This window comes from Neoarius graeffei, chromosome 14, assembly GCF_027579695.1.
Source record: "Neoarius graeffei isolate fNeoGra1 chromosome 14, fNeoGra1.pri, whole genome shotgun sequence".
NCBI lineage: Eukaryota > Metazoa > Chordata > Actinopteri > Siluriformes > Ariidae > Neoarius > Neoarius graeffei.
In genome coordinates this window covers 18,281,028-18,293,701 of record NC_083582.1, presented here as the reverse complement: position 1 = coordinate 18,293,701, position 12,674 = coordinate 18,281,028, and the positions used below count along the sequence as shown (strand labels likewise).

The window sequence follows — 12,674 nt, the reverse complement described above, 5'->3', positions numbered from 1 at the left end:
CCCAAAAGTGGACTTCATCTGGCCCCCTACTCCCGTACCCCCCAAATACACGAGCACATTTCAAATCTTCTAATTTAGACATTTTTTTATTCGTTATAAGTTCTCTGTTGTCTATCTTATTATTGTTATCTTCCTACAACTGTGCTGTGACTTCATTGTCTGTCTCTGTTGCTCACCTCAGTTGTCTGTTGTTGCTCTCCTTCACTGTCTGTCTCTGTTGTTGCTCTCCTTCACTGTCTGTCTCTGTTGTTGCTCTCCTTCACTGTCTGTCTCTGTTGTTGCTCTCCTTCACTGTCTGTCTCTGTTGTTGCTCTCCTTCACTGTCTGTCTCTGTTGTTGCTCTCCTTCACTGTCTGTCTCTGTTGTTGCTCTCCTTCACTGTCTGTCTCTGTTGTTGCTCTCCTTCACTGTCTGTCTCTGTTGTTGCTCTCCTTCACTGTCTGTCTCTGTTGTTGCTCTCCTTCATTGTCTGTCTCTGTTGTTGCTTTCCTTCATTGTCTGTCTCTGTTGCTCTCCCCTCCTCTGTCTGTCTGTTGTCGTCTGTCTCTGTTGCTCACTTCAGTTGTTGTTTATGGCATCAGAACACTCCTGATCTGCCCATGCTTTAGCATAAAAAATAACAATAATTTCTAATTGAGATAAATGTTTCAAGTAATCCTGAGATTGAAATAATATCGCACAGCCCTATAAGGACAATTGATTTAAAAATGCCCTAATGTAGCAACAGTGGGTGTTTTCACACACACTGGTCTGAACATTTTCATTTTTCAGTTAGTGCACACGTTTCTTTTCACTCTGATCCAAATGCCAAATCACTGACAGGGCGTCATGTTACCATGATGCCATGTTACCATGACGACTGAAAAACACGTGCTCTTAAAGTCTCGCATTTTACTGTCTTCACACCACACCTCCGATTTCCCAAGCTGAAAAAAAAATAAAAGCAGCCCCAGGTCCGACGCTACTAGTACCTAGCCATCGAGCCACCTAACTCATCTCTGTGTGTGCGCGTGCCACTGACACACATATAGACTGACGGACGGGCTGATGCTACCCCCACCCCCACTGATCACTCTGACAGATCGATCTACCACTACTGTTGTAAACAAAAGAAAAACAAAGTCCTGCACTCAGCACCTTACCCATTTTGGCCCTTTTTTGGAACATGGCGCCAATATTTTGGGACAAAGTAGCAGCAGATTTCTTGCGTTTTCTGTCTTTATCTTCTTTTATAGAGGGCTACTGCGTGACGTCACCGTACCGCGAGATTGTGCTAGGGCGCCATACTGGAAGACCAGGTACATGCATACATACATACTCACAATATAAAACAAAGTACGAGCGAGAGTAAAGTGACACGATGGCTGATAATTCTGGTTATGTGAGTACATTACCAGCTGCAGAAAGGGCACGGTATGTGGAGAAACTGGCTGTGATTGATGGGTTTGACCCATATGATAAGACTCGGGGGAAGGGAGAGTGGATTTTTTTTATTTCATAATTTATTTTTAGTTTACTACTTATCTGTTTATATATATATATATATATATATATATATATATATATATATATATATATATATATATTGAATTATTTGGACATGGGGAAAACTATATTTAAAATCCAAAGAGGAATGGAGGGAGGAAAATTAAAACAAAAGAAAGAAATGAAATATAGAGTAGAGAATATTTGATAAAATTAAGGATGTTTTTATTCAGTAAACATTTTTAAAAAATGTTCTACAACACTCTAGCCTAGTGACTTACCAGTAACAAAATAGACTTAAAGTATTCAGATCCGCTCTGCATAAAGCAGCTAAATCCTCTCTCTGTCTCCTGGCAGAAAGCTCCTTGGTTTGCTTGTGTCTCAATCACAGCTGGTATTCTGTAGAAAGACTTCTTTTCACCTTTCCCATCAGCTTTGTTAGAACCCTAACACAGCACAAAAGTTTACCATTGTAGGTTTATGATGAACCAAGTGCCTCGTGGGTTCACATACCGCGCGCTGCCGTTATTTCCCCCTAATCACGAGTTTGTTGGTCTTCCAATATGGCGCAGGGTTTGTTTACTTCCGGTTTCGGGTGACGTCAGTGAAAGGGGTCTAATGGGGGCATTACCGCCACCCACTGGATTGGGGTGTAAAGCAGTCTGAACAAAACGTGTAAACATAAACATAGGAGAAATGAACCCGTTTTTCTAACTCGTCCTCACTTAGTCTACTTTTCTTTTTTGATTAGTCTGGATTTGATATTGTAAATTTAAATGTGAATCAATGTATATTCATCGGACATGAACAAATGAATAAATCTTGAGTAATCTTGAGGGGCGTGTGTGTCCGGGGAGGGGGGGGGCGATGTCGCGGGGGGGGATCGAACGAACCCTCCGATCCCCCCTGGCTACGGGCCAGAGATATAAGGTGACTTGTCTACCAGGCCTTTGTTTGCCATGTTGTGGGACATACAAGACATAAGTTCTTGCTAGCTTGTCTGTGTTCAGACGAAGTTGGTGACCGAGGAAGGACAGTTGGCGGCATTGTACAGTGTTAATGACTGGCTCCACCTCCAGGCGTTGGTATATGGTCAGGTTAGAGACTCTGTCAGTGCGTTTGATGCCAAGCATTATCCTGTAACACGAGGTTGCGTATGAGTTGATTTTATTATTCATGTCTTGTGAGATAACCCAGGTTTCACAGCCATACAGGAGAACGGAGAGACAGGTTGTTCTAAAGAAGGCAAGTTTTGATTTCAATTGGATCATGGTACTTCTCCAGATCTTCTCCAGCCTCCAAAAAACTGATCTTGCTAATCCCTGTCTCCAGTTTAGATCAGTTTTGCTGTCAGCAACCATGGAACCTAAATAGCAGAAGTCCGAGACATGATTGATTTCCTCCTCCTTAACCTGGAGGTGGTTCTGAGGGCACAGGTTATATGTCATGTACTCAGTCTTGCTAACACTTATCTCGAGCCCAATTGATTTTGCTGCCTTCGCTGTGGCACTTAGTTGTTTCTGGGCACCCTCCATTGTTGATTCTAGGAATAATGGAATAGGACTCCAGTTCTATTCTGTGGGTTTTTCGGAACCTGGGCCATGATTAAGAGGGACGGCCAGGGGCATTTGTATTGCACCACTAGAGGTGAAATTCTTGGACCGGCGTAAAATGGACAAAAGCGAAAGCATTTGCCAAGAATGTTTTCATTAATCAATCTTCACAGCAAAGGTTATGATAACAGCAAAGGTGGGACTAAGTCTGGAATGGAATGATCAACAAGCACATGTCAGAGTGATAGATGTCCACATACCACAAAGTACAGTACCAGTCAAAAGTTTGGACACACCTTCTAGTTTTTCTTGATTTTTATTAATTAAAAGGCACTTCCTATCTTAAAAGTACTGATAGACTGTCATTTCTCTTTACTTAGTAGTTGAGTGGTTCTTGACATAATATGGATTGCTACAGTTGTGGAACAGGGCTATTTACTGTATTTTTTATTATTTACTGTATTTTATTTATTATTTTTAATGTTTGATGGTCTCAAATGCATTAAGGAGGCAAAAAAATTTCCATGAATTCACTTTTGACAAGGCACACCTGTTAATTGGAAAGCATTCTCATGAAGCTGGTTAAGATAATGCCAATAGTATGCAAAGTTGTCAACAAGATAAATGGTGGCTACTTTAAAGACCCACTGACAGGCATATCGTATTAATTGCTAAATAAACAATATATGACTCCAAAGATGAATTCTGGTTTTAATTCTTGGTTTAACTGTCCGTTTTAAACCTCAGAAGTAATTTTAAATTTCGCGCTGGGAGATTGACCTGGATAAGAACGGGCTCATTCAGAGATGCCGGAAGTGACGTCACATCAGTGTGTCGTTTTTGTGATATTGAGCTGTGGTGTTGTGATTTCCTTGCGTGAAAAAGTTAAATGGCGTCTAACCGAAAAGGGATTATATGTGTGGCTTACGGGTGTTCTAACACCACGTCGGAAGGAGTGAAACTCCATTCCTTTCCTTGGAAAAAACACCCAGAAATAGCAAAAGAGTGGGAAAGAAACGTTTCCAAAACGCGTGCGAACTGGAAGTCAGCAAAATGGTCACGTCTCTGTTCAGCACATTTCGAGGAGCACTGTTTCACTTTGTCGTCCAGAACGCGAAGAATGTTTGATCCAACTTATCCACTGGTGTTGGAGGAGTCAGCTGTGCCGACGTTGTTTGACAGGCCCGGGCCGAATCAATCTGTCAAAAGAGAAACAGATGACAGCAGACCCCCAAAGGGGCGGTCAAAAAGCGAAAGTCCGGTGGTGCCTTTGCCAAAAGAGAATGAGCCAGGGTACGTGGCTATGTGTTGTTATTCAATACATGTATGTTGTTTAAAATTTGTTGTAACGTCACAAATGCGTCTTATACCATTGCATATTACTTATCAATAGGCCAAAGCAGCTAATACCACCGCACACACGGACTGGCCAGCGGGAGTTTTCCCGGTGGGCCGGTGGTTCAGTGTGGGCCGGCGGAGAAAAAAAAAAACAGTTGCGCGCTGGCCTTTAATATGATAAGCAATGTTAACAGTTTCTTTAAGAAACTGTTAACATTGCTTGTCATATTAAAGGCCAGCGCGCAACTGTAATAAGCAATGTTAACAGTTTCTTAAAGAAACTGTTAACATTGCTTATCATATTAAAGGCCAGCGCGCAACTGTTTTTTTTTTTTTCTCCGCCGGCCCACACTGAACCACCGGCCCACCGGGAAAACTCCCGCTACTCCCGATGGCCAGTCCATGTGTACAACAACTGAAAGGCCAATACCTTGTTTCATATATTTAGTTAGGATAATATACATGATATATGTGTGGAGTGATAGATATAAGATGTCATCCAGCATGTTTTTTCCTATACCATAAAAGAAAAAAAATTACAACAAATTCCTTTCATCACCCCCTCCGTGTCTTATTATAGAAATCGAAATACTGACAGACTATAATATAATGCAACTTTCTTCAAATTAGACGCTCCAAGAAATAGAAGACTCGGAACCCAATGTACATGTGCCAGATCATGCAGAGGAGGTTATTCCAAATATTGAATCTGAGGTTTGTCACAGACCATGCAGACATTGTTTTCAACTTCTGCATGCCATGAAATTGTTCAAATGTTCTTTTGTCTCTTTATGTTATTCTTATTTTTGTATTAATATTTTGTTGTTAACATGTATGTTGTACATGAAAGTGTTAAATAAAATTGAATTGAATTGTTGTTTTGTGGCATCTCTATTGCCTCATCAAAATACTTTTGAATTATTTCACATGCATGTAGCTTGTGAATTATTTTGATATATTGGCTGTTATATTTCAGAATTGTAGAGACTTTTTCACAGAAACTGCAAGCCAAACAGACCCCAAAATTGGATGAAGAAATAAGAAGACCAGAGTCGATCTTTCTGGAAAATCAAAATGTAAATTTAAATTCATGAATCTAAATTATATGGTTGTGATGTCATACCAAAAATATTTCTAAAAAGAATTACTTTGTGATTTAGATTACTTGTGATTTGTTTTCATGCAATCCAGAACAACATACACTGATGTGACGTCACTTGCCCTAGCGGCAAAAACGGGTAAATGGCTCATGGCACTTGTAGAAGCCGGGGCAAAAAACACAAAATCGGCTCTGAAATTCTTGATTTTCTACAAAGACGACCCTTTATTCAAGTTGAGTTTTGGATATTTTGTTTCACAATACAGCAATAAAACAATAAATACACATATTACGTGGTGTAAAAAGTGGTGTCAGTGGGTCTTTAAAGAATCTAAAATATGAAACATAATTACCTCACCCAGGACGGAGTCCACCGGGGGCAAGGTATTGTGTTCGGTGGGGTTTCTTTGTTTTTTGTTAACAACATTACAGGAAAACAGCTGGACCAATCTTCATGAAACTTTCAGGATAGATGGGCATTGGTCTCAAATAGGACCTCCAACATTTTGAGAGTCATCCAGTCAAGGTCACCAAAAAGGTCAAAATTGTTTTTGGTGCAAATGGTGTCCCAAATGTGTCCCAAATCACTCCCTACTCACTACATAGTGGACTACAGTGGTGCTTGAAAGTTTGTGAACCTTTTAGAATTTTCTATATTTCTGCATAAATATGACCTAAAACATCATCAGATTTTCCCATTGATTGAAAACACCTGATTCTAATTTCACCTTCAAATTAACTGCTAATCCTAGAGGTTCACATACTTTTCCCACTCACATATATGTAATATTGGATCATTTTCCTCAATAAATAAATGACCAAGTATAATATTTTTGTCTCATTTGTTTAACTGGGTTCTCTTTATCTACTTTTAGGACTTGTGTGAAAATCTGATGATGTTTTAGGTCATATTTATGCAGAAATATAGAAAATTCCAAAGGGTTCACAAACTTTCAAGCACCACTGTATATAGTCAGGTCACCATTTAGTAGTGCTGTCCGAATGTATAGTGAGCATTATTACACCCGTTATAGTGCTTTAAGTATCTCACAATGCATTACGAAAAGTAGTGCCACAGCAAAGAAGGAAAAAAATGCTGCAGCAAAGAAGTTTTATCATTTAATCAACAAGCTCACTATATAGTCCTCTATATAGTAATTCCCTATATAGTGAGTAGGACGTAGTGAGTGATTTAGGACACAGCATTTGTAACCAATCAGCACTTATCCTGATCAAGTTCGATTACCTCTTCTATTTCTTGATAAACTTCAGAACTAATCAGAACTAGAAATAAACTAAGAGAAACCTTGTTATATATTGGAAGATACTACGAAATTATAACAAGGTTATGGATAAAAAGATAAAAAAAAATTCTCCTCGTGGTTCGCCAAGGCTATTGATTTGATATCAAGTAAGTTGTGTTTATTTTAAGAAAATGTACCTTTTGTTTATCACAGCTTTTGTTTGGTCCTTCTGAAAAATCAAATAAAAAGTTTTGTAAGGTTTTTTTAAGCTTTTTGGCAGATATTTAGTGTCTTTACACTACACTTAGGAAACAAAATGTTCTCATTAGTATTAGTGACCTTGAAAGAACAGTGACCACACTTGTGAGATTGAATCAGTTGTTATAACACTAAAATAAGTGCTACCAGGTGAGGTTAGTTTTGCCTGGCAACACTTGTGTGTTTTTTTTAACCTCATAATTCTATATATGTTCCTTATGTTATTTCATAGTGTTGATGTCTCCATTCTTCTACAATCTTGTATTGTTCTACAATCTTAAAAATAGTCAAAATATAGAAAAACCTATGAATGAGTAGGTGTGTCCAAACTTTTGACTGTTACTGTATGTCCACATACTCTTGACCTGCCAGTGTACTCACACATTCCTGCCTTTCTCTTAGGTTAACTGGTGACTCTAAATTGACCGTAGGTGTGAATGTGAGTATGAATGGTTGTCTGTGTCTATGTGTCAGCCCTGTGATGACCTGGCAACTTGTCCAGGGTGTACCCCGCCTCTCGCCCATAGTCAGCTGGGATAGGCTCCAGCTTGCCTGCGACCCTGTAGAACAGGATAAAGCAGCTAGAGATAATGAGATGAGATTATGCACAAATATAGCAGTCAGAACTTGCTTATATTTGGCTTTTTGTCCACTTGTTCTCCAGGAATGGATCTCCTAAAAACAATGAAACCTCCCAGATTGATCAAGACACATCTACCCATACAGCTGGTGCCTGAAGGATTCTGGGAAAATAAATGCAAGGTGACTGTAAATAATGAATTTTATGTGATACCTGGGGCTAGAAATGTAAAAATGTATGACCTAACCCCATTTCCAAAATGCGACAAAAACAGAAATCTGTGGTTTGTTAATTCACGTGAAACTTTACTTAACTGACAAAAAGTACAAAGAAAAAAAATCAATAGTCTTCCTGACCAACTTAATTATATTTTGTAAATATAGCCCAAAGTTAGAATTTGATGCCTCCAATGCCTGGCATTGTCCTGCTAAAATAAGCATGGACTTCCTGGGAAGAGACATTGCTTTGATGACTATGTCTCCAAAATTCCAATATATGCCCCAATATATCAATGGTACTGTAATACTCTTGTTGGGAGAGGTGGGACACTGAAGCACTTGGACAGTTGGTTTTGGTACTTTGGCACCTTTTATTTGAGCTTTTCAGCTTTTAAAGATTCAAAATAAAGTCTCACTCTAACACGCTCACACACACAAAACACGGCACGCAGGGAAGCTCTGTCTTCTCTCCTCTCCACCCTTTTTATCTGTGCCCCATCATTGGGAAATCACATACAGCACATTAATTACACATGGGTGCAGTCACTTTGCCACTCACCTTCCCTGGCTTTACTCTCCATTCACAAAACAGTGCTCAACCACGCCCCCTCTGCCTGACTCTGCCTGCTTGCAGCTAACAACCTCCCCCTGATGGGAGAAGTAGTCCACCACCACCATCTGGCCTGTGGACCACCTTGAACTTAAAGGGCTGCAGAGCTATACCAACGGGTGATTCAGGCATCAGCATCCTTCATGTGCTGCAGCCACTGGAGCGGGGCATGATCCAAGCACAGGGTGAATGGGCATCCCAGCAGGTAGTACTAGAGGGTGAAGACTGCCCACTTGATGGCCCAGCACTCTTTCTTAATGATGCTTTATTTAGTCTCTTGCATGGAGATTTAGCAAATTACATGGCCTTTAGCAGATGCACTTATCCAGAGTGATGTACAATAAGTGCAAAAGTCAGGTACATGAAGTGCTGAACTTCTAGACAAGAAAGTTCTAGTGCCAACTGAACAAATGACAAGAAGACCTTATAATATTCTGTTGAAGTACCAATACTCATCAAACAGCCAAGGAAACAAACCAACCATACAAAGTGCAACTAAATAGAGAACTCAAATGGCTAACCCCAGGCTAGACAGTACATAATCTGGGTTGGTCTAGACAGATACGCAGTTACACAGTGGGCAGGGAAGTAGGGGATAGGTGCAGCCTGAAGATGTGAGTCTTCATTCTGTGTTTGAAGGTGGTCAGGGAGTTGGTAGTTCTGACCTCAATGTGAAGGTTATCCCAACAACGGGGAACCAGGACAGATAGCAGTCTTGAGCAGGCTGGGCAGGAGTGAGGAGGAGGAGGGGCTAGGTGACCAGTAGTAGCAGAGCATTGGGATCTGGCTGGCATGTAGGGGCAGATCAGACTTTGGCGGTATGCTGGCCCTAACCCTTTGACAGCCTGGTAAGCTGGCACCAATGTCTTAAATTTGATATGAGCTGTGAAAGGTAGCCAGTGCAGGTCAGCAAGCAGAAGGATGACATGGAAAGAACAAGGGAGGTTGTAGACCAGGCAAGCTGCAGCATTCTGGATAAGCTGCAGGGGTCTGATGGCAGATGCTGGAAGGCCAGCAAGGAGACCAAGTGGGAGAGGATCAATGCTTGGACCAGGAGCTGAGTAGAGTAGAGTAGATGGTGACAAAAAAGCAGATCCTCCAGATGTTATAGAGGAGGAATCTACATGTCCAGGTCATTGCAGCAGTGTTCACTGAGAAGGAGAGTTTGTCATTGAACATGACCCCTAGGTTTTTTGCACTGGGTGAAGGTGACTGAGAGATGTCCCCAAGGGAGATGATGATATCTAGGGGTGGAGAGAATGGAGCAGGAATGTAGATTACCTCTGTCTTGACTGGATTGAGCTTCAGGTGATGGTTGGTCATCTAGCTCTGGATGTCATGCAGGCAAGCAGAGATGAGAGCTGAGATCTGTATGTCAGAAGGAGAAAAAGAGAGAAACAGTTGGGTGTCATCAGCATAGCAGTGGTAGGATAGACCATGAGCAGAGATAACTGGGCCAAGAGACTGGGTGTAGAGGGAAAAGAGAAGTGGACCAAGGACTGAAACTTGAGGGACACCAGTGGTGAGTAGGCATGGTGCTGATACATTACTAGATCAGGTAACCTGGAGGGAGTGACTGGAGAGGTAGGACTTGAACCAGTCTAGGGCTCTCCTGCAGGTCCCTAGATCTGATAAGGATGATAAGAGGATGGGGTGATCAACAGTGTCAAATGCAGCAGAAAGGTCAAGGAGAATCAGGATAGAGGTCGCACATGCTGCATGAAGTGCCTCACTGACAGAGAGAATGTCTGGTTTATTGTCTGGCTCGGAAGCCAGACTGGTGAGGATCCAGGAGGTTGTTCTGTGAGAGAAAAGAGGAGAGTCGGTTAGCAACAGCATGTTCAAGCGTCTTTGATAGGAAGGGGAGAAGAGAAATGGAGCGGTAGTTCTGGATGACAGTGGGGTCTAGGGTGGGTTTTTTCAGCAGAGGACTGACACGAGCCCATTTGAAACTGAAGGGGAAAGTATCCAGAGGACAAGGAGGAGTTGACAAGGGAGGTGATAAATGGGAGGATGTCAGGAATGATGGTCTGGAGGAGAGATGAGAGGATAGGGTCAAGGGCACAGGTGGTCAGACAGTGAGAGAGCAAGAGCTGGGAGACATCAGAAGTGGAAAGGGGGGAAAAGCAGAGAATGAGGGGGAAGAGACGGAGGGTGGGGAGGTGGCGGCAGGTGTGGTGAAGGAATTGCAATGTGAAAAATTGGTGTGACAGGGTTGAAAAAGTCAAGGAGAGAGTTTGAGTTAAGCCCATTGCCTGCTGGGGAGCATAGGGCATCAACGACGCTTTGCCATCTGACTCAACTCTGGGCTGTCCTTCCCGCGCCTGTCCAGTTGGTTCCCATCCTCTGCAGTTCTGCGTCAGTGTTGCACCTCCAGCTGTTCCTGGGCCGGCCCCTCTTCCTCTTCCCTTGCGGGTTCCAGGTTAAGGCTTGGCGTGTGATGCTGGATGCTGACTTCCTGAGGGTGTGTCCAATCCAGCCCCACTTCCTCCTCAGCATCTGGCTGGAAACTGCCTCCTGACCTGCTCTCTGCCACAGCTCCCCATTCGTGATTTTCTCTGGCCACCTGATGTTGAAGATGCGCCTCAGACATGTGTTGATGAAGGTCTGGATCTTCTGTTGTGTTGCCTTGGTCATCCTCCATGTCTCAGAGCCATAGAGTAGTACTGACTTGACGTTGGAGTTGAAGATGCGCATCTTTGTGGCCTTGCTGATCACCTTTGATGCCCAGATGTTCAACATAATGAAGGCTGCTCTTGCCTTTCCAATCCTGGCAGTCATGTCATGGTCCATGCCTCCCTGCCTGTCCACCACGCTCCCCAGGTAGACAAACGACTCTGTCTCCTTGACTGACTCCCCATCAACAGTGACTGGTGTATTGGCCGTCATGTTGATCTTCATCAACTCGGTTTTCCTGCTGTTGATCTTGAGCCCTGTCCCTGCTGATGTTTCTGCTAGGTGTGTGGTCTTGTCCTGCATCTGTCTGTGGTTGTGTGACAGGAGCTCCAGGTCGTCAGCAAAGTCCAGATCATCCAGCTGCGACCAGAGTGTCCACTGTATTCCGTTGTTCCTGCCTGTTGTTGTGGTCCTCATGATCCAGTCAATGACCAGGAGGAAAAGGAGTGGAGAAAGTAGACACCCCTGTTGTACTCCGGTTCGAACCTCAAAACTTGCTGACAGTTGACCTGCATGTGCCATTCTGCAGGTCATGCCTTGGTACTGTACATGCACTGGATGAGTGAGATCAGCTTCCTGGGGACTCCATAATGCTGCAGTAGCTTCCACAGAGTCTCTCTGTCCACGCTGTCGAATGCCTTCTCATAGTCTATGAAGTTGATGTAGCAGGGGGAATTCCACTCCAGGGACTGCTCCACGATGATGCGCAGGCTGGTGATCTGGTCCGTACAGGATCTGTTGCTGCGAAATCCTGCCTGTTCATCCCGGAGCTTGGTATCCACTACCTCCTTCATCCTCTCCAACAGCACTCTGTTCAGGACCTTGCCAGGGACAGATAGGAGCATGATTCCCCTATAGTTGCTGCATTCAGTCAGGTCCCCTTTCTTTGGCAATTTGATGAGAATTCCCTCCTTCCAGTCATTCGGGATCTTCTCCTCTTCCCAGATCTTGCCAAAGAGGTCATACAGCATGTTGACCGCTGTGTCCAGGTCCGCTTTGATGGCTTCTGGTGGAATCTCATCCGGTCCTGCTGCCTTCTCATTCTTGAGCGACTTGATGGCCTTCTTGATCTCCGCCTTGGAAGGTTTCTTGCAGTGGATTGGTAGCTCTGCCTCTGCGGGTGGGATGTCTGGTGGTGCTTCTGGTGCTGGTCGATTAAGCAGTTCATTGAAGTGCTCCACCCATCTCCTCAGCTGTTCCTCTGTTGCTGTGAGGAGGTTCCCACTCTTGTCCTTCACTGGCTTGTCCATCTGCTGGAATTTGCCTGCAAGTTTCTTTGTCACCATGTACAGGTCTTTCACGTTTCCTTGTCCAGCTGCTTCTTCCCCTTGCTTGGCCAGGTTGTCAATATAGTCCTTCTTGTCCTTCTTCACACTGCTTTTGACTTCCTTTTCTGCTGCCGTGTACTCTTCTTGTGCTTTTGCCTTTGCTGCTCTCGTCTTGCTCATGTTGAGCACTGCTTTCTTTGCTTTCTTTGCTTCTATCTTCTTCAAGGTGGCTTCAGAAATCCACTCCTTGTGCTGCACTTTCTTCTTTCCCAGCGCTTCTTCACAAGTGTCATGCCAAACTTTCTTCGTGTGCTCCCACTGACTCTCTATGTCCACCTCTCCCTC

At 43.2% G+C, this 12,674-nt stretch overlaps 1 protein-coding gene across 3 annotated transcripts in view; it reads left to right on the top strand.

Moving 5' to 3' along the window:
* The window catches only part of sult1st6 (sulfotransferase family 1, cytosolic sulfotransferase 6), a 160,317-nt gene that overhangs the window by 16,544 nt on the left and 131,099 nt on the right, over nucleotides 1–12,674 (top strand). For 2 of the 3 annotated variants that reach the window (XM_060939372.1, XM_060939370.1), the window contains exons 3-4: nucleotides 1,236–1,298; nucleotides 7,642–7,739. In XM_060939372.1, coding sequence (XP_060795355.1) covers nucleotides 1,236–1,298; nucleotides 7,642–7,739 — 161 coding nt within the window. The remainder of the gene's footprint in view (nucleotides 1–1,235; nucleotides 1,299–7,641; nucleotides 7,740–12,674) is intronic. The other variant, XM_060939371.1, reaches the window with a different exon arrangement.